Raw genomic sequence first — 27723 nt, 5'->3', positions numbered from 1 at the left:
GCGCTTTTAGCTGGAGTCAATGGGAGACGAGCGCGTCAAGGCAAACAGGTGCTCCATCTTCTCCAGATGGGCACGGCGGCCTTTAGGGTTCATTTGAGCACAACTAGTGCAATGTTGGACGTCGTGGGAAGGCCCCCAGGCATAAAACGCAGACGTCTTGAGGGTCCTTTTTGGACATAGTCCTCGGGCATTCAGGGCACTTCCGAAATCCGGTCGCCATAGTGAAAAAAGGGGTGGCATGCAGTCGGTGGCTGTCTGGCACCGAAAAGAACACCGCCGGGAACTGACCGCAACAAACGTAGTAAACTTACCGGAACATTAGCGGAGGACGGTGGGGGACCCCGGGACGGGGAAAAATTCTCAAGAATTTTCAAAAAAAAGTTCCGTGAGGAAAAGTTAGGAGCTCAGAGAAATTCTCACAAGAACTGCGAGGCAACTGCTGCATGGAAAAAAGAAACTGAAGGGGGACCCCTGGTGAATGCAGTGTAAGTGGCATGCTGGGCATGCTCAGTATGCCAGTCAAAGTTCTAGAAACTTTGACAAAAGTGTCCCGTGATAGGGCTCTAACCGATGTCACCCATATGTGAGGACTACCATCCTGCTTGTCCTGGGAGAAAGGAGATTAACCAGCAACATAGAAAAACACTCCCAACCTGCATATATCATTCTACCAAGGTCCCTATGTCTTTGAACTGGATTCATCATTCCTCGCAGAATGATGAATCCTGCGAAAGCCTGCAGCCTTCACACCATGGCAGTGCGCCTGCTGCCGGCTTTCACACCGAATAGTGCCACCGTGAAAGGTGGTGCTATTCGGTGCGCTACTGACGATAATGTTAGTAACATTATCGCCGGCAGCGAAGATACCGACTCCGCCCCTCCCTGCTCAGACTCCTCCCCTCCCCCTAATTTGCATTCTACTGCATGCAATAGAGGAATATCGCACGCGATACAGCCATATCGCGTGCGATAAGCCTTTGATAAATGACAGTGCGGTTCTTCTCACAAAATATACATTCATTAGTTAAAGTTTCTCTGTGCCTATCTGTTATTTGAACACCAAGGAACTGCATTTCTGTGATGGTTACAGTCAAAACAGATTACATCAACATAGCCTGCAATCTTCTCCCAGTTCCCCATTGCAAAAACAGCAGAGAAAGAGTGGAGAGCACATGCTGAATTCTACGTACTGTAGGCTGCTTGCTAAGAAAAACAAAATATGTGCAGTATATGGAACAAAAACCACTCTATTCAGACTTATTTGCACTAAGATTGGCCATCTGCATCTCTTAAACAAAAAAAAACCAAACAAGAGATTACACTGCTAACCGCCTGCTTCTAAAAATACTAAAGCATGGTTTCTTGCGTTTTTAGTAATGCACATTTTAAAATAAAACATGATCATGTGTGATCTGTGAAAACGTGGGGTCTAACCAGTGGCGTAGCCAGAATTGATTTTTTGGGTGGGCACAAGGTTAACATGGGTGGGCTGTAGGCATGCAGGTCTACTAGTTGTTTTTTTACTGATAAATAATGCCAAATTATGCAGCATAGCATTCACATCTACGCCTAAGTATGAGGTTTACTTAATGATACAAACATAATTCACGGTGATTTGTGGTACTTTAGCCTTCTTATTATTACGATTTTATACACGGCTCCTACCTGTCCATAAATTTTGAGAGAGCGGTTGTGTTGCTTATATTTAAATTGCTAACATCTCAAAATATAGATATATATTTTTACCTTTGTTGTCTGATCTTTGTATTTTTCTAATCAGTTGGTCCTGGTCTCTTTTTCCCATTTTTTCCCTTATAGCTCATTTCCTAATTCCTTTGCAGTGTCTTTTTTCTATTACTGTCTTCTTCCCTTCCACACACACACACACACACACACACTCAGGCTCTCACTCTCATATGCTCTCCCCCCCCCCCCCCCCCCCCCCCCCCCACAAGCTCACATTCTCTGCAGACACACATACAAGTTCTCACTTTCTCACCCCTCCCCAGGCTTATATTCTTATGCACACACAGACACACATCCAGGCACCCATTCTCACCCACACACATAAACCCAGACTCCCATTCTCACCCACAAACCCATGCTCCCAGTCTCACCCACACATATTCAAGCTCCCATTCTCATCCATACATATACACATTTAAGGTCCTATTCTCACCCACACATACAAGCACCCATTCTTATCCACATATTCAAGCTTCCATTCTCACCCACCCTCACAAACCCAGGCTCTCATTCTCACCCATATATACACACATTCAGGCTCTCATTCTCACCCATATATACACACATTCAAGCTCCCATTCTCACCCACCCACAAACCCAGGCTCCCATTCTCACCCACACATACACACATTCAAGCTCCCATTCTCACCCACACACAAACCCAGGCTCCCATTCTCAACCACACATACACACATTCGAGCTCCCATTCACCCACATATTCAAGCTTCCATTCTCACCCACATACACACCCAGGCTCCAGTTTTCACCCACACACACTCCCATTCTCATCCACACATACACATTCAAACACGTGCACAGCTTCCGCTTCCTCCCCCCAAAGCAGGAAGATCAGCTGCCTCTCCTGCTGCCACCGGACTCCTGCTATCTTCGGGCGTCGAGCCGTACGGCCCGCCGAACTTCCTGTCGGGGGGGGAGCGGAAGCGCAGCGCACAACGTCCGCTTCCTCCCTCCCCCCCCAAGCAGGAAGATCGGCGGGCCGTTTGGCCCGAAGATAGCAGGAGAACAGGTGGCAGCAGGAGAGGCCAGCTGATCTTCCTGCATTGGGGGGGAGGAAGCGGAAGCTGCGCGCGGCGCTTCCGCTCCCCCCCCCTCAACAGGAAGACCGGTTGGCCATACGGCCGCAGCAGCGCTTCCCCATGTGTGCCGTGATGGCGCGCGAGGCGTGGGTTCTCTTGTTCGCTGTCGCGGGGATGGGATCCCGCGACAGCCTTGCAGTTCCGGTGCCAGTTGGGTGGGCCTGGGTCTAAGTTGGGTGGGCACCTGCCCACCCAGTCCCACCCGTGGCTACGCCACTGGGTCTAACGCTCTCCCCTCTGAGCTATAAATGCATCTCTGTCTGCAGCTGTGAGTACCACGAAGGGGGGGGGGGGGTGCTGCAGAAACATGGATATGCTGAGGAAATGGGGGGAAAAAAAGGAATTTTTTTTTTTTTTTTACAGTCTAAGATTAGTTATTTCATAAAATCCCTGATCTTATTTTTTTTTTTAAGAAGCATTTCGTATTTGTAAACTATACAAATTACTGTGCATGCTTGGCAGTAATGTCATTCATTCATACAACATGACTATCTCCACAAGCTCCATCGCTGAAAACAAAAACAGTCCTTAACTGAGCATGCTCGGTTGTGATGTCATTATCTGTGACAACATTAACCATGGACGCTTCTGTACCATCTCTACAATCATGGGTAAAACATGTTTTGTTTTGGCTGCGTATGTGGCCAAAATGTCATTTCCTGGACTCTTATGGTGGCCACCAACTTGGCGGTATATCATTTCCTGTCCCCATACAGCTGGTGCCATCTTGTAAAAATGTTCTGGTTCCAGTCTACATCAAAAAAGAACAGAAAGGGCCATGTCCCCTGTGTACCAAAAACGGGCTGGAAGGAGGCATGTTTTCGGGCATTGCTATGATGTACTTTTTGTGATGTCAAAGGGGATGGGGATTGGACAGGAAGTTCTAGGTCAATAGGTAGGGCTTAACCTGGAAATGAATGATTGGCTGAGCTGAGCTGTCAAAAGTTTGACAAAAGCTGTGTCCTAAATACTTAAAAATTTAAAATGAAAAAAATGCCCCTTTTCTGGACTTCATGGACTCCTACACTTTGCTTTACTTAAAATGGCAAAATGGATTCAATAGGAAAAGAGAAAATCTGAAGAGAAATAATGAGTTACAAGGTCAGGGGTACACAAGCCCAGCCTAATATTTTATTGCAAATATTGAACAAGTAATCATTACTGATTTAAGTATGGTCTAATGCACATGACAGTTAGTTGATCTGACTAGGTGGATTCTTACCTCTTGATTGGCTGCAGTCAGCTTAATTGTCAGTTCTTCCCTCATGTTTTCCAGCTGCTGTTGAAGCCTGTTCTTATTCTCCTCTAAATGCTGTTTTTCTTTTTCATATTGCTGCTGCAATTCCTGTGAAAAACAAAACAAACAATATATGCAGCTCTGTTTAACAGTATTTGATGAAAGCAATATTGCCACACTGTTTTGCTAGCTATTCATCTGCCACTGGCCCTCATTAACACATCACTGCTAATCAGCCTGGAGCAGTAATGCATTAATGCATTAATGAGGACTTCTTGGATGAAATTTCCCACCAGTAACATCTTCCATTTCACTGCATTTTTATAAATGTCTGACAAAATAAGAATATAAGATGTGCCCTGTTGAGTCAGACCAAAGATTGCGCTCCATATCCTGTCTCCTACAATAGCCAATCCAAGGTCACTAGGAAGTACCTGGCAGATTCCAAAGAGTGGAACGATTCCTTGGTGCTCACTCCCAGGGATAAAAGGTAGCTTTCCCACGTATACCTAGCTAATAATTGCTTATGAACTTTTGCTTTAGTAACTTGTACAAACCCCTTCAAAAAAGCCTAGATATATGCTAGATGTCTTGACCACATACTCTGGTAACAAATTCCACAGGTTGATTGTAGATTGAGTGAAAAAATACTGTCTCTCTCATTTGTTTTAAATCTGTTACATGTTAGTAACAGATTAGAACAGTGGTTCCCAACCCTGTCCAGGGGACCCCCCAGCCAGTTGGGTTTTCAGGATATCCACAATGAATATGCATGAGAGAAAATTTGCATGCACTGCCTCCATAACATGCAAATTTTCTCATGCATATTCATTGTGGATATCCTGAAAACCCAACTGGCTGGGGGGTCCCCTGGACAGGGTTAGGAACCACTGGATTAGAGCGTTAGTAATTTAGCCTAGCGTGCCTCTAGTCTTAGTACTATTTGAAAGAGGAAATGACTCATGATTTTATAAACCTCTATCACAATGCTTCCCAAATATGTCTGGCAGGTTTCCATGATATCAGAAATGAATATGCATGAGATAATGAATGAAGAAAGTACACTCAGATCTCTCATATATAAATTAATTGCAGATATCCTGAAAACATTACAGGATAAGAGTCCCCCAGGATAGGCTTGGGAACCACTGCTCTATCACAGTAGTTTCCAACCTATGGTCTGTGGACTCCCAAGCATCCATGAGACCATCCTAGAGGGTCCTCCAGAAGGAATGCAAGAAAGCTTAGTACAGAGAAAAGGATTGAGCTGCTAATTGTGATTAGTTGAGCTGCTGCCACAGGCCCCAAAAACGTCACCCCGATTTGCTGCAGAACAGTAGAGGAGGGACAGAAGGTCTGGTTGCACATATTAGAAGCCTCAAACTGCCCTGCCAAATGTTTTTGGTTTTTTTTCATTTAAATTTTATTAAACAAAACCTTATTGTTTACAAATGTCCAAACAAAGCAATACATAAACAATACTGTAGCATATAAAACAAGCACACTGAGGATTAGCTAGTCACCTCTAGACAAAGTGACTACAACACTTAACTGGGTTAAAAGTGTTTCTTTAAACTATCCCTTCTCGCTCCCGTTCTCACCCACACCCTCCCAACCGAAAAAATATCTGTTATATATGGGCCTAAAAAGACATCTCCCATATTAAGTCTCACAAAAGCACCTATCTTTGTACTTACATTTCAAAACTTTGTAGAATTTTACATTATATATAAATACAATATGGCAATCCCAAAAAGAAGATATATAATAAGAAACTAAGGCTCAAAACCCCAGCTAGTTTTCAACCATTGAGTATAGGGCTCCCAAATCTTTTTTAATCTATTCAAATAACCATGTTTAATAGCAGTAAGTTTCCCCATATCATAAAGTCTGTGAAATCAACCCTAAATGGATGTCAAGCAGGGCACTCCAGTATTATTAGTGGAAATGAAACTGAAGGGTGAATAGTCAAACAATAGTGGAATTCAAAATTCACAAGTACTTCATAGACCCATCCATTGTGGGGGAAAAAAAAAAGTTTAAATAAATAATCATATAAAAGACAGCATTGTCTACCTCTTAGTAGAAAAAATGGTCTTTTCTAGATCTCGTCTTAAGTTATAATTGGTCATACAAATGTGTTTTTCTGAATGCCGTTTTTAAGAATAGAAAGTATGAGAACTTAAAACTCCTCTTGTTCTTAAAGGAGAGCCACCCAACACTGCCAGCACTTACAGTGTTTTGGTTCCTTAGCGCTAACGTCTATACTGGCACTTATAAGATCTAGCCAGTTTTATTCAGCTGACATCTTTACGAGTGAAATACCTCTGAGAAAGGACAAATAAGATAGTCACACTACTGCTCTAAAGAACCGAAACACTGAAACAGTGCTGGCAGTGTCAGGTGGTTCTTCCTTTAAGAACAAGAGGAGTTTTAAGTTCTCATACTTTCTATTCTTAAAAATTGCATACAGAAAAATTCTTCCGAAAAAACAAAACAAAACAAAAGAACAAGACGAGGTCTGGAAAAGACCACTTTTTCTATTAATAAGCAGCCAATACTGTCTTTTATATGATGGTCATATATGTTTGTTTCACAATGATGGATCTATGAAGTACTGGTGAATTTTGAATTCCACTACTGCATTATGCCACTTATGTCAGCTCACATTTGGGTCCAACAGCTGGATAAGTAATTTATACACCAGCTCAGACAATATCTGATCAAATATCCCAAGTAAAAATAACTTTGGATCTTGTGTTACAGAAGTTCCCATAATCAATGAAAATAAAAAATTCCATCCTATATTTTCTTCACTTCAGCATAGTCCCGCCATAGATGAAAGAATGTCCCCTTCTTTCCACACTCCCTCCAACACTCCTCATTTAACCCTGGGAATATCCTGTGCAATTTATCCACAGATAAATACCATCTGAAAAGCAGAGGAGATAGAACACTTGCTCATGGCTAGAAAACACTGATCCCACCCATCTTCCTCTATAGATTTCCTCAGATCCCTTTCCCAAGCCCTGATATGAGTAAGTTTGATTTTTAAATCTGCATTTAACATACTCTATATTTTAGAGATGGATCTTCGTAATTTATCTGCCTGATCGCAAAGACCCTTGAATACTTCTTACCCTTTTTAAAGTCTGTCATGACTCTCTTCTGATTCACAAAGTGCAACAGCTGGACAAAGGAGTATCTAGCCCTACCCCGATGGAGTATCTTTCCTGAAATTCAGAAATAGGAACTGTACTTTGAGACCCCCCAGTACTTGTTCTAATCTGGTTATACCCAATGCTACCACCCCCCACCAGGAATAAGCAACCATATTATTACCCGGTGGAAATTTTCCATTAAGAATGATGAATAGTGATGAAAATTATGCTCTCCCACTAACATGGATCTCCAACTTTTCCATACATCGAGGGTCATGCGAGAACAAGAGGATAAATCTTTCATCTCCAAATCTACCCCCCAATCTCATTTCCAGGGTAAGATTTCCTATCCGACTCTGCGCCATTTCAACCCAAGTTTTGACTCCTCTAGTTCTATGCCAGTCAATAATATACAATCTATTATTAAATATCTTGGACCACAAGTGAAACATACAAAAGAACCCATAGAATTTAAGTATTGCCCACCTTATTACTTAGAAACACTAAAAGACAAATTAGAAGAAAAACTATCTGAATTTGACTATAAAGATTGCTGTTCTGCAACAGCAGCATGGATGGAAACAACCAACTAGCAGATGAAATGAACCCTGTAAAATTTATATGCAAAGAACCGAAACAAATTAATCCATGACACAATGAAAAGATAAAAGAAGTCAAGAGGAATCTTAGGAAAAAAGAAAAAGAATGGAGAAAATATAAAACAACCGAAAACCTAACTAAATTTAGAAAACATCTATATTACAAACAAGTGATTTTTAACGCAGAAAAATACTTCAGCTCGAAAATAGAAAAATTTGCAAATAACCCAAGAACCTTATTTACCATAATTAAAAACCTCACCAATGACAAATCAGAATCTCCCCAAAACCTACCAGAAAATAGGTGTAACGAAATAGCAAAGTTCTTCAGTGACAAAATTGTAAACTTAAAAACCAAAATCCCAAACACAACTAAGCAAGAAATTAAAATGCAAAAAAGATATTACACAATGGCCTATATTTAACGAAATATCTGACCTGGAAGTGGTATCCATGCTAAAAAAGTTAAATCCGGCCCACATGTAATTGACACACTAACAACTATGGACATAAAAAAACTAGCCAACATAGTTTCCCAATATTAGCAAAGATTAGGATGATTAGCAAAGATCATCCTTAGAGGAGGGAGCAATGCTGGATATTCTGAAAGGGGCAATTATGAAACCAATTATAAAGAAAAAAAAACAATGACCCCCTTATCCTGAGCAACTACAGACCAGTGTCAAATTTACCATTAATTGCAAAATTAATAGAAAAAACCATACAAAAACAACTGGCTGAACACCTGGACAACAATAATATACTGTATCCATCGCAACATGGCTTCCGTAAACATTACAGCACAGAGACACTGCTGCTCTCACTGAGAGACAATATTCTGAGAGGTTTTGATAGTGGAAAACATTACATTCTAGTGATGCTAGACCTGTCATCAGCTTTTGACATAGTAAATCATGACATACTATTAAAAAGACTAGAAGAAATAGGATTACACAGCAAAACAATCAACACGTTCAGATCATATCTAAGTAACAGATTTTTTCAAGTACAGATCAAAGAGGTAATATCAGAAAAAATAAATCTTCAAACAGGAGTACCACAAGGTCCAGCCTTGTCCGCAACACTCTTTAACATATACCTGCTGCCTTTATGCCACCTACTGGCAGGCCTGGGAATCATACATTACATATATGCTGATGATATTCAACTAATCCTACCCATCGATGACAATTGAAAAAACGTTAAACCTAGCTAACATGTACCTAGATATTATCAAACAGCTATTAAACCAAATAAAGCTAGTTATTAACATCAAAAAAACTGAATTTCTACATTTAGAACGAAAGAACATAGAGGTCATTCAAACTCCAATAATGCTTAAAAACAACCAGAAAATAGAATTAGCAGAAAGGGTACGGAACCTCGGCGTGATAATAGACACAGAACTCAGCCTGAAACAACACATATCACTAAAAGTAAAGGAAGGTTATGCAAAGCTCATGGTTCTCAGAAAACTAAAACCCTAACACCTACAAACTTTCAAACAGTGCTTCAAACACTAATATTTGCAGCATCGATTACTGCAACACCCTGTTTTTAGGACTACCTTACACAACGCTAAGACCACTACAAATATTACAAAACACGCCAGCAAGAATTCTGACTGGTAAAAGAAAAAGGGACCACATTACCGAAACCTAGCAGAACTACACTGGTTACCCATAGAGCATAGAATACAATACAAAACACTGCACAATACATAAATTAATACATGACAAAAAAAGCGGAATGGCTGAACACAGCATTATGTGTACATGTCCCACAAAGAAACCTGAGATCAGCTAATAAAGCTCTCCTAACCGTCCCTTCTGTCAGGACAGCAAGACTAACCCAAGTTAGAGAACAGGCTTTATCCTTAGCAGTACCTATACTTTGGAACACCGTGCCACTAGAGATCAGATTACAAAGAGTCCTCAACATTTTTAGAAAAAGTTTAAAAATATGGCTTTTTAAACAAGCTTATCACAAAGAGAATGGAGAATAGAAAGTAGATTGGAGCAGGCAGTAGAACACCTGCACACAGCACTTAACTCAATATGTGTGGATTTTATTATTTATCTCACTGCTAACATAAGAGGAAATATACAGTTCATAAAACTATACTTGTAATTTTAAAAGATACATGTATAAAAGGACAGGATTTATCACATTCATCAAATAGTATCTATTATGAAATTATGTAACCGGATCCTTATAGCATCTGTTTAGTTTGTATGACCATATATATTTATTAACATTAATTTATGTGCCTTTCTGTAAACCGTTGTGATGGTATATAACATAGCGATGGTATAGAAGAGATTTTAAATAAATAAAATATGATCAAATTTGAATTAATGACTGGCAGAGGGCCAGTAAGTAAATCCACGACTCTAGCACTAAATGTTCAAAAGAGAAACTCTGATAAAATGAGAAAAATAGTTAATAAAAAAAAACAAAAAACCGAACAAAAAAAACCTGAAAGGTGCAGGTAAAAAAGGTTAAGAGCATGCAACAGGCATGGACATTGTTAAAAGATACCATCTTAGAAGTGCAGTCCACATATATTTCAAGCATTAAGAAAGGTGGAAGGAAGGCCAAACGATTGCCGGCATGGTTAAAAAGTGAGGTGACAGAGGCTATTTCAGCCAAACGATCTTCATTCAAACATTAGAAGATAGAATCTTGTGTACCAGCCTTGTCTATGCAATAGTGAGCTGCAAAGGTATGAAGAGAACTCCAGGTTGCAGCTTTGCAGATATCAATGAGAGCTACAGAACGAAGGTGTGCAACCGACATTGCCATAGCCCTAATGGAGTGCGCTTTAACTCTGTCCTGAAGCGGAAAGCTTGCTTGCTGATAGCAGAAAGAAATGCAGTCCGCCAACCAGGAGTTCAAGGACTGCTTTCCGACCTGGGTTCCCAGCTTAAGTTTATCAAAGGAAATAAAGAGCTGGGTGGATTTCCTATGGCCTGCAGTGCGTTCCAAATACAAGGTAAGCGCACGTTTACAGTCCAAGGAATGGAGAGCTCACTCAGCAGGAAGTGAGTGGGGCTTTGGAAAGAAAGTAGGCAGCACTATGGATTGATTTAAATGAAACTCAGATACCACGTTCAGTAGAAATTTAGGATGAGTGCGAAGGACCACCCGATCATGAAGAAATTTCGTGTAAGGAGGGTATGTAACCAGCGCCTGCAGCTCACTGATCCTGCGAGCAGACGTTAATGCCAGAAGGAAAAGGACCTTCCAAGTGATATGCCGTAACTCGCAGCAATGCAGAGGCTCAAACGGAGGTTTCATGAGCTGCGCTAAAATCACATTAAGGTCCCAAGATGGGGCCGGTGGACGGAGAGGAGGCTTCAGGTGAAGCAACCCCTTCATAAAGCGCACTACCAGGGGCTGGGTTGAGATAGAGACATCCCCTGTACCCTTATGGAAGGCGGCCACTGCAAGGACATGCACTATGATAGAGGAGGTTTGTAAATCAGACTTCGAGAGATGCCAGAGGTAGTCTAAAAACTGATTCATGGGACAGGTAAAAGGATCTAAGCTTTTTAAAGTGCACCACAAAGAGAATCTTTTCCATTTTGAATGATAAGACTTTCTCGTAGAAGGCTTTAGTGAAGCTACGAGGACCTGAGATACAGATTCAGAAAGATTGAGAGGCCGAAGGATCAACCTTTCAACATCCAAGCTGTCAGTGACAGGGCCTGAAGGTTGGGGTGGCACAATTGGCCGTTTCTCTGAGATATCAGGGACTGGTCAGAGCCTAGAGGAACCTGTGGACACAGGGAAAGATCCCGAAGAAGGATTGGAAACCAAGCTTGACGTGGCCAATAGGGGGCTATGAGAATCATTAGACCCTTTGTCCACGCATAGCTTCACGAGAGTTTTGCTGATGAGAGGACGTGGTGGGTAGGCATAAAGGAGACCTTCCCTCCAGGACAGGGTAAATGCATCTCTAGGTGGAACATTGCAACTTTGATGGAGAGAGTAGAAGTTGTCCACCTTGTGATTCTGCAGAGACGCGAATAGGTCGATGGTTGGATGCCCCCACTTCCGGAATAGTCTGTCCGCAACTACAGGGTTGAGAGATCACTCGTGGGGCTGAAAATCCCGACAGATTGTCCGCTAGAACATTGTCCACACTTGCCAGGTAGATCGCTCTGAGAAGCATAGCCTGGGATAGAGCAAAAGTCCAAATCTGTACCGCTTCCTGACAAAAGAGGTAGGATCTGGTTACTCCTTGTTTGTTGATGTACCACATTGCTACCTAGTTGTCCGTCTGGATCAGGATTGTCTTGTTGGACAAACAGTCCCGAAACGCAGAGAGAGCATATCTGATTGCTCGGAGCTCCAGAAAATGTATTTGATGTTGTGACGCCTCTGCTGACCAGGTTCCCCGAGTCTGCAGGTTGTTGACATGTGCTCCCCAACCTAGATTGGAAGCATCGTCATCAAGATTATTTGAAAGGGCAGACCTTGAAGTAGATGGGACTCCCGGATCCACCATGCCAGTGAGAGACGAAGTCGCCTGGTGATGTGGACAATGTTGGACATTGGAAGATGTGCCTGTGACCACTGGGACTTTAATGTCCATTGAGTTACTCCAATGGCTAGACAAGCCATTGGGGTTACATGGACAGAGGATGCCATATGCCCCAGCAAGACTAGTAGATGAGCCATTGTGGTTTGACGAGAAATTATGTTCTGCACCAAGGACGCCAGTATGTGAGCTCGGTCCCTGGGAAGAAAAGCTTTTGCTTGGATCGTGTCAAGATCTGCTCCGATAAAGGAGAGAAACTGAGACAGAGTCAGGTGAGATTTCTGATAATGGATTAGAAAACCCAATGAAAGTAGTAGCTGCACTGAAGGTGGAGGGAGTGAAGTACTCCTTCCGATGACTGAGCTCTCAGCAACCAGTCGTCCAGGTAAGGATAGACATGAATGCCCAGTCTTCTTAAGTATGCAGCTACTACTGCTAGGCACTTCATGAACATGCAAGGGGCTGACGCCAGGCAGAATGGGAGGACTTTGTATTGGAAATGTTGGTTCCCTACAAGGAAGCGGAGGTATTTTCTGTGAGACGGGGTAATTGCGATGTGCATATATGCGTCTTTTAGGTCGAGAGAGCAAAGTCAATCCCCCTGCTGGAGAAGTGGAAGCAAAGAGCACAAGGTTACCATTCGAAATTTCTCTTTTCGAAGATGTTTAAGGCCCTTAGGTCTAATATTGGGCGGATTCCTCCTGTCTTTTTTGGGATTAAAAAGTATCGGGAGTAGAATCTGTGTCCCCTTTGCGCAAGTGGAATGGGTTCTATAGCATTCGCTTGCAGCAGGGAGGATATCTCTTGCTGCAGTTGAAGACAGTGGTCAGAAGAGGTCCACCCCGGCCGAGGTGGAGTATCCGACAGAATGGAGAGGAAATTTAGATGTTAGCCTTGAGCGACGACTGCATGCACCCAACGGTCGGTGGTGATGGTTAGCCAATTGGTGAAGTGGCATAAGCGGCCGCCCACAGGTAGATTGGGCAATGGAGGATGACCTTTGCTCTGAAGTCAGGAGTCAAAATCCTGTTGTAGGAGCCTGAGCTCCTGTTGGGAAGGAGCCTGAGCTTTCTGAGCTCGAGACTGGTGTTTTGTGGACTTCTGGAAAGGCCGGGACGGGCGACCTCGAGACGCCGGTGGACAATATTTACTGGTCCTGTATGTCATCCGTTTAGTGTCGCGCCTGAAGGATCATTTGGATGTAGTAGAAAAATCCACCTGAGCTGCCGAAGCATTTCACTATGGTCCTTCAGCTGGGCCACCATCTCTTGGATTTTATCACCGAACAGGTTATTCCCTGTGCAGGGGAGGTCGGCCAAATGATCCTGCACTTCAGGATGGAAATCAGAGGATTTTAACTAAGCCCAGTGGTGGGCGCTGATACCAGCCACAGATAAACAGGAGGCCGTATCGAAGACATCGTATGCTGAACGGACCTCATATTTTCCTGCGTCAAATCCCTTCTTTATGATGGAATTAAGCTGGTCTTGAAGCTGGTCCGGAAGGGACTCTCCAAACTCCTGTAGCTGTTTAAACAGGTTACGGGTATACTGGGTCATATATAATTGATATGACGCGATGCGCGAGATAAGTATGGCCCCGTGAAATATCCTGCAGCCCAAAGCGTCGAGGAATTTCTGCTCCTTACCAGGTGGCGCTGAAGAATGGGGTTTCGGACTCTTGGCCTTCTTTAGGGCGGACGCCACCATCACCGACTGATGAGCTAGCTGTGTCTTCTGAAAACCAGGGGAAGGCTGGACTAGGTAAATAGCGTCTGTCTTCCGGTTTACAGGAGGAACTGACCCAGGATGCTCCCAGTTGCGCTGCTTCAGGTCCTGCAGCACCTCATGAACTGGGATGGACATGATTTCCTTAGGGGGATCAAGGAATTGTAGAACTTCTAGCTTTTTATGCCTGGAATCTTCCTCCGTCTGCAGTTGGCAGGGGATAGTCTCCGCCATCTCCTTTATAAAATTAATAAAGGAGAGGTCTTCCGGTGGAGACTTGCGCCTTTCGTCTGGAGGAGATGGCTCCGACGGAACTTCTGTAGAGTCCTGGGCATCTGTGGAATCATCTGTCCAGGGATCATAGGGCTGATCCCCTGCATCCCTCGGTGGTCCAAGTGGAAAACTTGGAACTTCTCCAGCCGGAGGTCGAGGTTGGACAGGTATCTGTGCTGGCATCGAGGGACCTGGTCTTGGCATCAAGAGCTCGAGATCCAGCATCAGTACCGGATGCACAGGAACCAATGGCATCAGGGATTTCATTGGTGGCCTCGATGGTGGCACTCCCGACGGCCCTGGAACTGGCTCCAGCGATGTATCCTCCTCTCCCGATGAAAGCAGGATGGGCTTCGATGAAATCATTGGTAACTGTTACTTTCTTGGTGCCCTTGGTAGGGCACCGATGAGCAGATCCAGTTTATCCAGGAGAGGCAGCAGCACCAGGGGCATCGATGCCGGAAGAGGCCCCGGTGCTGGAGTCTATGGTCACGGAAGGCTTTGGATTGCTTGGACCACAGCCTCTTGCACCATCCGGTGCAATTCCTCTCGGAGCACTGGGTGGTGAGCCCCAGGTCCGGAGTGGGAAGCACTACGGGCAGTACTGGAGGGTCCACCGATCCTGGTGGAATTTCGGTAGCCCCTGCCACTGAATGTACAGGACGCCTCGGTGCATCTGGCTTCAAGGGCCCTGGACGCTCCTCAGCTCGGGTCTTTTTCATCGGTGGTTCCGTCGATGGCTCCACCGACGTAGCAAAAGCTAAAGGCACCGGCAGTCGATGCTTATGTTGATGCTTTTCTCGACGGTCCGCTTTCCTCGATTCCGGCATTGATTATGTAGACGCCGAGGACTGGGACAGCGATCGGGTATCTTCAGCTTTGGAGCGACATCGATGCTTTGGCGAGGATAGAGTCGTTGGTACCTGCGGAGACCAGCGATGGAATAAAAGTGCCATCTTTTCCAACCGTGCCTTACAACCCTTCGGGGTCATTTGGGCACAATTGGTACATGTCTCCATGTCGTACAACGGTCCGAGGCATAAAACAGACTAAATGAGGGTCTGTGATTGACACAGTCCTCAGACAGGGCACCAATGAAAACCCGTCGCCATCGTGGTCGTCGAAAATTTAGGCTGGCCACAGTTGGCGCCGACAAGGCCTACAGAGGTCCCTGCCGGGTACCGACCGAAAAATGGTGGTAAACTTACAGCACGACCCAGTATTCGATGGCCAAGAAGGTAGACCCCCTAGGGGGTGTAAACCTTTACAAGTTTTGAAAATAATTTCCTGAGGAAAATTTCCAGTCAGGAACTGTGAAGAGCTCCAAATATCTGCGTGGCTGTTAGCTGAGCAGAAAAAAAAAAAAAAAAAAGACTGAAGGGAGACCCCTGCTGGATGCAGGGTTATTGCCATGCTGGGCATGCCCAGTAGGAGCCAGTCAAAGTTCTAGAAACTTTGACAAAAGTATTCCGTGATTGGCTCCATCAGATGATGTCACCCACATGTGAGGACTATCATCCTGCTTGTCCCGTGAGAACTCAGTATTACGTTTTGCATGAAAGCCAAATCGGGACTTGTACTAGAGATGATTATCGTCCAGAAATTCTTGTAGCTGAAGAAGGGCAAATGGGGTGATAATTAGAAGCATCAGTCAAATTGGAACTGGGATATTTTAGGACTGGACGTATATCACTGCTTTCAGATCAGAAGGTAAGATCCCTTGACATAAAGAGGCATGTACAACTGCCTTTAGAGCCTCTCCCAGGTCAGCATGCAGCACTTTTGTTCACCTGCTCTTGTTAGAGTTAAATGAACAGAAATTGTTTTTCATGGAAGATAAAATGCAGCAAACTTTAACCAAAAATGGCAATTCAAAGTTGCTCCAGTCCGTTGTAGCAGTACACAAAGCCCGAGAAGGAAGATTACAAGCAAAAACATCTTTCGGTGACTATCATTTTCTGTGTGTTTGCAAGAATCATAAAAGAAAATAATAAAGTGTAAAAGAAAACAGGCTAAAAGGGGGCCAGTTTTCAGGAAGGGTAAGTTTCAAAACTTAAGTGGGTAAACACTTGTTTACCCATGTAAAAAGGCCCTTTTGAAAGTTACTATTCCCCACCACAGAGGGTAAAAGTAGCTACGCTGTGAACAGCATACATACTTTTACCTGCAGGGGAAGAAAGAGCAGGGCTAAGTCGATGGAGGTAAAGTACATGCAGAGATTTAATTTTGAAATCCTCATGCCAACTTTCATGGATATTCTTTGCACTTGCTTCAAAAGCAGATGAAATGTATGCAGAATCAAAAAGTATTGGCTTTCCTCTGTTGGCTTGAGTTTTTAAAAGGAAATTCCACGGGCAGTTTCCCTTTGAAAATCAGATTGAAAGTCTGCAGGTATCGGTGCTGATTTTCTGTCAGGTCATACCATGTTACCAACCTGGAACCTTTTTGAACTTTCTTCCTTTTCCCCATTGTAGCTGGTTTGGAAGGTGGAATGTCCTCAACCTTCAATTAAGAGGGCAATTTTTAAATAACTTTGGAAATTACCCTCCTTACATATTCAGTTTAAATCAAAGCTTTATACATTATGAATGATTCTGGAGTGCAAATCATTATTTCTTTTGTCATGGCATGCCAAAATGAAAGAGAATGCGTGGGGAAACATGAAACTTTTTGAAGCTGAAAGCTGGTCTGTGTTCCCTGAAAGGTTTGGAACCACTGCTCTATCATATTTCTTCTCAGCCATCTCTTCTTGAAGCTGATGTGCCCTAACTGTTAAGCCTTTCATAAGGGAGCCATTTTATCCCCTTTATCATTCTCTGTGCCTTTCCTAGTTCTACTATATCTTTCTTGAGATGGGATGATCAGAACTGCAAGGGGCAGTGAAACCATAGATTGATAAAGCGGCATTATATTTTCAAATATACTTGCTATTCCTTTCTGCATGAATCCTAACATTCTATTTGCATTTTTTTTTTACTGCCAAAGCACACTAAACTGAAGATTTCAACGTTTTGTCCGCAATGACTTGAAGATACTTTTTCTTGGGTAGTGACTCCTAATACAGAGTCCAGCACTGTGTATTTCTAGTTAGGATTACTTTTCCCTATGAGCATCACTTTTCATTTGTCCACATTAAATGTCATCTGACACGTAGATAACTGGTTCTCCAGACTGGCAAGATTCTTCTGCAGTTCCTCACAATCTGCTCATGTTTTAACTGAATAATTCTATTTCTGCAAATTTCACTCTCTCACTCATGGCTCCCTTTTCCAGATCATTTTCATCATTATTAAATAGCACCGGGTCCAGTGCTCCCATGAGCACATCACAATTCATCTCTTTCCATTCGAAAAACAGAATATTTAGTCCAGCTCTCTGTTTCCTACTTTAACCAGATACCAGCCCACAGTACAACAATTTCCTATCCCATGATTTTTTTAAATTTAAGGAGTCGCATGAGCAATTTTGTCAAATGACATCTGAAAATACAAATACACTGTATCACTGGCTTGCTTTTATCTACATGTTTACCTAAACCTTCAAAAAAACCACTAATTGATTGGTAAGGCAAGACTTCCTTTTGTTGAATCCATGCTAACTCTTACCATTAAGCCTTGTCTATCTATATGACCAGCAATTCTGTTCTTAAGAATAGATTCTACTATTCTGCCAGGCACCTACATCAGGCTCACTGGTCTATAGTTTCCCAGATCACCCCTGGAGCCCTTTTGAAAAACTGGTGTTACACCTACCACCCTCTAGGTTTCTGGCACAGTAGCTGATTTTAATGATAGTTTACAGAATGCTTTTAGAACTCTAAAGTAAATATCATCCAGGCCTGGTAATTTCCTAATCTTTAGTTTGTCAAGTTGCCCTGATAAGAACACAAGTTGTTATACTGTGTCAGACTGAGGGTCCATCAAGCCTAGCAACCTGTTTCTAACAGTGGCCAATCCAGGATACAAGTACCTGGCAAGTACTCAAACATGAAACAGATACAATGTTACTAATGCTGGTAATAAGCAGTGGCTATTCCCTAAGTCAGCTTGACTAATTGCAGTTTATGGACTTCCCTTCCAGAAACTTCTCCAAACCTTATTTAAACCCAGAAGCAAAGCTAATTGCTTTAACTACATCTTCTGGCAATGAACTCCAATGCTTAGTTGTGCATTAAGTGAAAAAGAATTTTCTGCTATTTGATTAAAATGTGCTACGTGCTAACTTCATGGAGTGCCCCCTATTCTTAATAAAGTGATAAAGGGGATGGAGTGGCTCCCCAATGAGGAAAGTTAAAGAGGTTAGGTTTCTTCAGCTAGGAGAAGAGAAGGCCGAAGGGAGATATGATAGGTGTCTATAAAATCATGAGTTAAGTGGAAAAGGTAAACAAATCAGATGTTTACTATTTCAAAAATAAAGACTAGGGAACACTATATGAAGTTAAGTCGCACATTAAAAAATTTGAGCTTGGGGGGATTCGAAGATGGCTGTTCTGTTTGGGCCCAGTTACTTTACCTCACTATGCCTCACTCTGGCAGGAAAAGAAGAGCCAGAGAGCGGGGACTTTCATTGTTGTTTCTTTCCTCAGTTGTTCTGGGCCCGATGGATGCCCATTTGCGTCATGGAGAGCTTGCTCTGGGAGCTAGCTCGTTGGATGTAGACTGGGAAGCAGTTGAACCCGGTCCGCTCCCAGAGCTTTCCATCTCTCTTTCCCCAGAGGAATGATCTTCCCCCTCCAACCCGGCAGAGACTCGTGCACTGATTCAGCTTCAGGGACAGGCATCGGCTGGAGACACAGATGATGCCAGGGCTCCTGTTGACATCACCGACTCAGCAAACTTTGTTTAGAGTTTATCGAGGATCTCAGGACTGTGGGGGACTCAACTGACTACGTTGCTTCCAGGCATTATGGAGATTCAATTTTGTCATTTCCTTCTTTCCAACCATTGGAATTGGTAAGGCCTTCAACAATAACTATTGAATCTGTTTGGGATGCTATACAGGTATTAAATAATATTTCCCACCAGATTAAGCCTGCTGTTAATTTCCTGTGCCACCTTAATGGCACAGGAAATGAAGACCAAAGCTGTGAAGGATTTCAAAGGGGCATGGGATAAATACTGTGGATCCATAAAGTCTAGAGGAAGTGAATGAAGAGAAGAGGCATGGGGGTGGCTTGCGGGAATGATGGCTACTACCTGGAGATGAATATCCTTATTCAATAAACATACACACGGTTAATGCGACTCAAACATTGCTCTATGCTTCAACGGCAAGAGGAAATGTGGAAAAAAGGATTTGCATCCACATAAAAGCAGGGGAGTAGCTTGCTTGTTACGGCAGTTACTACCCCAAACCAAATAAGCCTGATACTTCACTTTCAATGCATATCCAGCATAGCTCTATGCTTCAATAGCAGGGGGAATGAAGAAAAGATGTTTTATATTCAGACATCTACCAACAAGGACTGAATTGCACAGGCTGGGTAAACAAGCGTGGGAGTAGCTTGCTTATTATGGTGGTTACTACCCCAAACCAATTAGCTGGATACTTCACTTAGATGCAGCTCCAGCACTGCTATCTATGATGGCGGGGGTGGAAAGGAAATAGAACCAAAAAATTATTTAAAGGGACAAGAGTAATAGAAGAGTATGAAAAAAAAAGTGTGAAAGCTTGCTAGGCAGACTGGATGGACCATTTGGTCTTCTTCTGCCGTCATTTCTATGTTTGAAATTAGTGGAAACTCAAGTGGTTACTGTTAAAGTAAATTATGATTCCTGTATAAAAGATTTTAGAACTGTGACTGATTTGCAACAGAATATTAAGGAAAATCAGTGGTTTTCTTTGAGGTAGAAACATCTTGAAAACCAAGTTTGGAGGAAAAATCTCTGATTTATTAATTTTCCTAAAGATCCAATGGTAGCTCCCAGAGAAATGTGGAAGAAATATTTGGTTGATATTCTGAAGATTCCTAAAAAGGCGTTTCCACCTACTTCACGTATTTACTGTATAGCATCTTTTAAAAAGGGTGTTGCTGACTTATGATATTTCAGTCCTTTCCCTTATTGAAAAGTCACCATTGGATATTACTGCTCTTCTGGAAACTTCTCAGAAAGATTTGGTTACGCCAGCTACTTTGATAGTTTTTTTTTGTTGGAATCAGACAGACTGGATTTTTAAAATGTTCTTCCGACATAGGTTGGAACTTTTCCCGAACATGAAGATTCAAGTTTTTCCTGATTTGTCTAAGTAGACTCAGAAAAGGAGGCACCAATTTCTTTTATTTAGACCTAAGTTTTGGAGTTGGGAGCTTTATTTTAAAGTTCTCTGGTAAATGTATTATCATATAATAAAATACCTCCTATACCTTTTTTCATCCATCTCAGTTGTCTGCTTTTTTGAGTAATAACATTTCTTCGGTGACTTTTTCCTCTCCTAAAGCCGAGTTAGGACGTATAAGTCAGTATGTTGTTCGTTCATCATATAGGCTCTTAGATAAAGAAAAAAAAAAAAAAAAAAGAGGAAAAACTGGCTTTAACTAGAAATTTCTTGAAGTGGTGATATTGTAATCCCCTATATTAAGGACTTAGATAGTGGTTGGGTTTTTTCTTTGTTTCTTTCCTTTTGCTTTTATTTTTCTAAATATAATCTATGTATTATACACCATTTAATTTCTATTCAAGTATTTTTTCTTGAATTGTATAAAGAAATTTGCATAAATAAAAAACAAATTTTGAGCTTGCCTGCCTGATTTATTATTTGTGGTTAGATTATATTCCTTACTATTTTTAGGTTGTAAAGATAGGGGAGGATACAGGCAGATGAGAAGGGATTTGGTAATTATAGAGAGGAAGCATAAATTTAAAAGACCTGCACGTGCACCCATATATGTGTTTATATGGCTACACTCAGATCTAGTAAACAATGTGGGTGGAAATATTCACACTCTCAAAAGAGTTACTGTAAAACATACATGTGAATGAGAGCATACAACCTTTATTATCAAAAATTTACATAACCTTTACCATAAAACACATTCAGATGGCATAACCACACTCATATTTATATACATACACACTTATAAACATTCATCAATATTAAAACAATGTTACAATATTTCCATCATAACAAACCCTATTTCACAAGCTTATTCAAATTTATGTTTTTTCATCAATAACTATTTTGTACACCCTTATGGCTTCTATGCCATTTACAATTCTAAATACAGGGAACAGTTAAACTTTTAATCACTGCCATATTGTATAGTACACCATGTTGGCTATACTGTTTATAACCCTTAATAGTGAAACAACATCTCTCAATGATTATTATGTAATTCAAGATGTGACTAACACATAATTTCTCCTCAACTCCTATATGTATTTTTTATACTGCCACCATCAGTGCTGAAGTCTTTCCACATCTTCAACTGGCAACGATTCTCCCTGTCTGATGTTCACAAAACCACCTTCGATGTTGAAATCTTTTCATGAGGCAACGATTCTCCCTGTCTGTTGTTCACAAATAAACTTCGATGTTGAAATTTTTCACATATTTTTGAATGACAACGATTCTCCCTCCGTGCATTCAACAATCACCCTACAAGAGGCCCTTGTTTCTCCCATATGGCTTCATCAGGGGACATATATCACATACCTGTATATATGAATATTAATAAGATTTATTTGTATCAAATAATTTGTTAAAACGTTTTCATATATATTTACCACAATCCAATATACAAATCATATACATATTTATCAAAAGCTCACTCACACCTCACACTCATACAATACAATACGCATTTTTCTACTTGCTTGACTTGACCACAATATCTTTTAAACATTTATAAAAAATGTATTAAAACACTCCCATAAGTACAAAGTTATTCTCAACAATTCCTCCAATCCAAGTGGTACAATCCTTATATTTTTCTCCCAAATGATTCCTCATATTGCTCTTCTTTTCCCAACAAGAGACTCCTGTTTCACCCATGGGTTCATCAGGGGGATTCAAACTCTTCATCTAGACGGATCACCAGTTATTCAACTGGGAGCCATCCATATTTAACTCTGCTTGTATCTTTCACAATTCTTTAATATCTCTTATAAAAACAAATTCTTTGCTATACAATTACACAGTATTTAAACCACTCCTACAATGTCATCCCAAATTGTACTCAACTCATTTTAATCATATTTGAATAACTTACTACCCAAAATCACTTAAATCATAATTCACCTGGTCACACTAAACCTATTATAACACATACACAAAAAACCACTCTCCTCTTTAGAAACAAACATATTCAATACAGCAACTTACCCGAGTATCAATTGTAACATTATTCAAAACCAATTACAGCGGGCCACAACATATTCTGTCTTCAAATCCGGGAACAGTTATTGTTCTCCCTTACCGCAGCTACTAAAGTCAGAAGGACAAGCACAATAAATCAGTACCACATGATATCCCAAAGTAACCTGATCTACACAGTTGTCTAAGTGTTTCCTTACTCACAAAAAACTTAACTTACCCAACTGTTTTTCCACCATTTCTTTCAACATTCACATAATGTCAGCAGTGTCCCCCATCAAAACACCGTGGCTGTGCACTCACACCAGCCCCACCCATTAAATACCCATATGTTACAACGTCCTACATCCAGATGCCAAAAACATCAATGACATCACAATTCCAAATAAGAGAGCTAAACCAGCGATACCGAACCCATTCAAATTCATTATTCCAATCCACCAAAATATTTTAAACCTATTATCTCAAAACCGGGGCACCACAACTCCCAAGTTCCTCAATCCTACCTAAAGAACTAATGGTCAAATCTTGGCAAATACCATAATGACTAGGTCAATATGTGCTAAAGCACACACCTTAAATCTCATACTAAAAGAACTAACCCATAAGTCATTTACTCAAATATATGCACTCCATTCCATATCCAAATTTAAGCCCCCCGGTTCAACTGTTCTCCAGTTGAAAATATACCGCTGTTCCTTCTGCAATAATAAATGTTTAACAACCTCAAAGAACAGTTTAGAATTGAATATAACCCCATGAATCTGTTTAGCATAGTACTCTTTTTGCTTGATTGGTTATTGTACGTTATTTTGTTAGGAAAGATTTATATTTTCCTAGGGATTCAGCAGATGGGCATTTCCATCATTGTTTCTCTAATTTTCTAAGAATCAGTTTAGTGCTTCTTAATTCATCATTGTACTAGGGCTTCTTATGTTTGGAGTTATTCCTCTTTGTTAATAGTTTTTATCTGAACAAGGCTAAGGTTTTTAGCTATGTCATTGACTATCTTATCCCAGGAATCTAATGCTGCTGTGGAGCTGGCTTGATTTATTTTATGGAGCTTGATTTCTATAGCTTCAGCAAGTACTTCCATCTCTATCTTTATCCTGAAGGTAAAAGTATGCTTTTCTATACAATTATGCATTTGGATGGTGATGGTTATTTCTGCTTTTTATTAATTGGTGATCAGACCTGGACAATATTGTATGCAAAGTATCGATTGAGCAATTGCTGGTATAAGCAAGTATTGAATGTGTCCCACTTTATGAGTGGCTTTTGAGACAAATCATGACCATCCCAGGGCTTCCATTGCTTCTAAAATCATTTCATAAGTTACGGTTCTTGGTGTTTTGTCTACTTGGAGGTTATAGTTTCCTATAATTAATGTAGATTCTGGTGATGGAAACACTTTTGTGAATAATTCAGTGGTGAGCAGTCTTTTTTAAGTAAACCTAGAGGACAGTAGATCAGACCTAAGTTTAGCCGAGGAGATTTTAAAATTGCCACTTCATAGGATGGGTTTCTCTCTCCTTTGAAGGTACTAGCTTAAGGTTTTGGGTTTTTTTTGACAGATTATTAATAAACCCCCACCTTTTCATTTATGTCTAGGAAAGTGAAATCTCAGATAGGGTGGAAAATTTGGCTTAGGAGTATGTTATCTTTGTCAGTTAGCCAGATTTCAGAGATGCAGAAGACAGTGGGCTGTAAATCTTCTAAAAGGTCATTAATCAAAGGGATTTTTTTATTTTTTTTTTTTTTACATAGACTGAACATTTTATAGAAGCAGAGTAAATGTTAAGACAGGATGAGACAGTGGAAGCGTTGGTACTTATCACTGGGGAGACCAAGTTTGTGATCCTTCTTTGCTTCTTAATTGTGGTGATCCTTAGATCTCCATTCAGGCCCTGTCCTAGAATGGGCTCAATGGTGCATGTCTATTCCATGATTATAGTTTACAATCCAGGGATCAATTAATTTATGCACTTCAGGTGTGCACCAACAGGGTACACAAAGGGGCAAGTTCCTTTGTTGTGCTCCTTCCTAATCTGTGGAGTTTGAGCCTGCACGGCTGTCAACCCCAGTGCAAATCCCTCCTGGGCAACTCCAAGCTACATCTGCTCATCTTGGGTCAGGGCAGAGAAAGACCTTTGGACATCACCTCCATGTCATCCGGCCATTCGAGGCGTGCATCAATTCATCGCCAACTTGAATGACGAGAGTAGCGCATGGCTATCATGCCTGCTCAAGCAAGGGAGATGTACAAAGTAGTTGTTCAGAAAGTCAACCGCATGGTCCGGGGACCCAAGACTTTTAGAGAACTTTGCTGGATAGCAATGGAGAAGCCAGCCTTGTCATCCAATTCGGGAGTATTCTCAGGCATGGAGTCAATGCTCTCTAAAGTTTCACCAAGTGCTTTCAATAACTGAACAGCAGTATCCATGGGTATCTACCTGTCTGGGACTTCGGATTTATATGGAGACAAGGACCCCCTCTACCATCCTTTACCACCTGAGGTGAGGGATAAGTCCTGGTCTGTATCCAGTTTCCTTGGACAGAAGCCTAATTAATCAAGTTCTCCCAGGGGAAGAGGATTGTCAACTGGTTGGCACAGGGTATTTTGACTTTCAATACCCTTTTGTCCCTGTTTTATGTCATGAACTTTGTAAAGGAGAAAAGGGATTCCTAGCTGGCTGAGCACATCGATCGTTCCACTGTGAAAAACTCCACAACCCTCAAGGAGTGAAGGAGAACCCAGATTACTGAACAGCGTTGGGACTGTAAAGTGGCTGACTTGCTCCAAGGGCAGAACATATATAAACACGCCATGGTATGGTGAGCCAGGCCCCATTCTGTGAAAGGTCTACTTCCTAATTCAATGATGGTGAACTCCAGTCCTCGAGTGTCAAACAGGCCAGGTTTCAGGATATCTACAACAAATATGCATGAGAGATTTTGCCATCACTACTGTCCTAATGGGATAACAATCAGGAAGCCAAGTCCTGACCATTACGAGCCCCATAGGATTCCTAGAAAAGAAGATGCCCTCAGTGAAGATTTAATTACCCTCTGAGGTTGGTGAAAAGTTAATTGAACGACTGCTCCTGTTTCTGCAGAAGGAACTTTGGGTTTTTTTCTTCTGTTTTTTTTTATTTGTCTTGTGTTTTCTTTTAGGAGATATCATGCCAGTTGGTAAAGTTCCAGTTAAGAAACTGCCTGCCCTCCGTGGGAGAATGAATATTGATTATCCCCTCTGAGTGAGAGTGGTCTGTTACCCACACAGAGATACTACTTTTATCAAAGAGATGACCTGGCCTGGACCAGAGGCCAAGAAGACCCGAAGATTCTACAGCATACCTGAACTGTATCAGCCCTTTTGGGTAGGGACTTATGTTTAAAAACCACCCTCATCAGAGGGTCATGCATTCTAATTCAAATTAGAATTGTTCTTTGCTCATAGTGTGACATTGATTATCCTTTTAAAGTACCGTACATAAAGGATAAAAACTTCATAAAATGGGTGTTTGATTTATTTGTCATTTTCATGATTAATTATTCTTTTCATTCACAAATGGGATCTACTAATAAGATTCAACACCCTTCATACTAATTATTTAATTATAGGAATTTACTTGGCTTATGAAATAAAAATCCTGTGTGCCTGACAATGATGAGTAAATCATCACAAGAAATGTGATGGAAAAGAGTAAGGACGTTTAAGAGTAAAGGATTTCGAATTGACAGTAAAATATTTAAAGTATTCCCTTTGTGATTAGTGTCCCCTCCCAGGGACGCACCAGTATTAATGGATAAAGATCTAGTGGCTTTTCTACAGGAAAAGCATTTGGAATAGCATTTGGACAATTTTTCTAAATATGTTATAAATGTTATATAATGTGATTATAGCCCAATAGATGAGAGCATCTACCTCATTCCTGGGTGGTGGCAATACCCTCTGTGTTCCAGCAGTGGCAGTGCTGGCCTGGTTCAAATTAATTACTATTCATTTTACAGGAGAGAATGGCCATAGGTTGAGAATGTGTTCTGTATTTTTTCATGTGTTTGACTTTAAATGTAAGACAGTGTCTCTTGACTATGCTGGTCATAGCCCATAGGGAAGGTACACCCCTAGAGGTGAGACGGTATATTTAACTCCTTATGTTTTCTATATCTATATGAGAAATTGTGAGTAAAGGTCCTTCCTCAGAGTTGTTTTTTTTTTGGGGGGGGTGGGGGGGGGGGGGGGGGAAGTGTGGCAGACCTCCACGTCTGGCCACAAGATGTCACTGTCCCTGGTCTTAGAACACACTTTAGAAAGAGCCATCCATCCCCTTCAGTCCCTTCCATCTGGAGGGTATGCATTGGATGCCTGGACATTATTTAGCCCAGACATTTTAGAAGACATGATTGGGAGGACCCCCAACTGTATTTCCACAACAATGAAACCAGGACAGGCTGAGTGTCCAAGGAGAAGTTGATCAAATGTAGGATTTTTTTTTCAGTAAAGTTGAGGACCTCTCTAATAGGATTTCCAGGCATATTCTGGGAGAATTAGCGCACTAAAAATCACCAAGGGCTCTACCCAGAGGTCTGAATAAAGAACACCTACCTACAGAGGAAAAATCATTAGTCCGATGTAAATTCACACTTCTGGACAATGGACTTGAATTTATGATTACCAATTAGTAAACTATTATTTTAACACCCAGACCCTGGTCCTGTCTGAATTCTCATAGCCTCTCACCTCATGAAATGCACTTATAGTTTTACACACACTGGGAGCAGCACAATATCTTCTGGGCCATAAGTGAGAGCTTCCCCCAATAAAAAAAAATCAACCCAGGGATTAGGAGTCCAGCGTGGAAGTAATTTGCTAGTCGGAACAGCCCCCGAAGAGTAATAATTTGTGTGTCCTGGGATTAAAAACCCTGCTAAGAGTTACACTATTTTATAAGCAATTTCCACATGTAGATTTCTCATGTATATATTTGGCATGCCAATAAATGTCTTAAAAGTGAAATACT

General features: G+C 41.5%; 1 protein-coding gene across 1 annotated transcript in view; it reads right to left on the bottom strand.

The window, feature by feature from the left end:
- The window catches only part of FAM184A (family with sequence similarity 184 member A), a 474419-nt gene that overhangs the window by 237153 nt on the left and 209543 nt on the right, over window positions 1-27723 (bottom strand). Inside the window, 1 exon segment of the mRNA XM_029596418.1 lies at window positions 4066-4188. Coding sequence (XP_029452278.1) covers window positions 4066-4188 — 123 coding nt within the window.

This window comes from Rhinatrema bivittatum, chromosome 3, assembly GCF_901001135.1.
Source record: "Rhinatrema bivittatum chromosome 3, aRhiBiv1.1, whole genome shotgun sequence".
NCBI lineage: Eukaryota > Metazoa > Chordata > Amphibia > Gymnophiona > Rhinatrematidae > Rhinatrema > Rhinatrema bivittatum.
The sequence above is the reverse complement of the archived record's forward strand: the minus strand, read 5'-3'. Positions and strand labels throughout refer to the sequence as shown.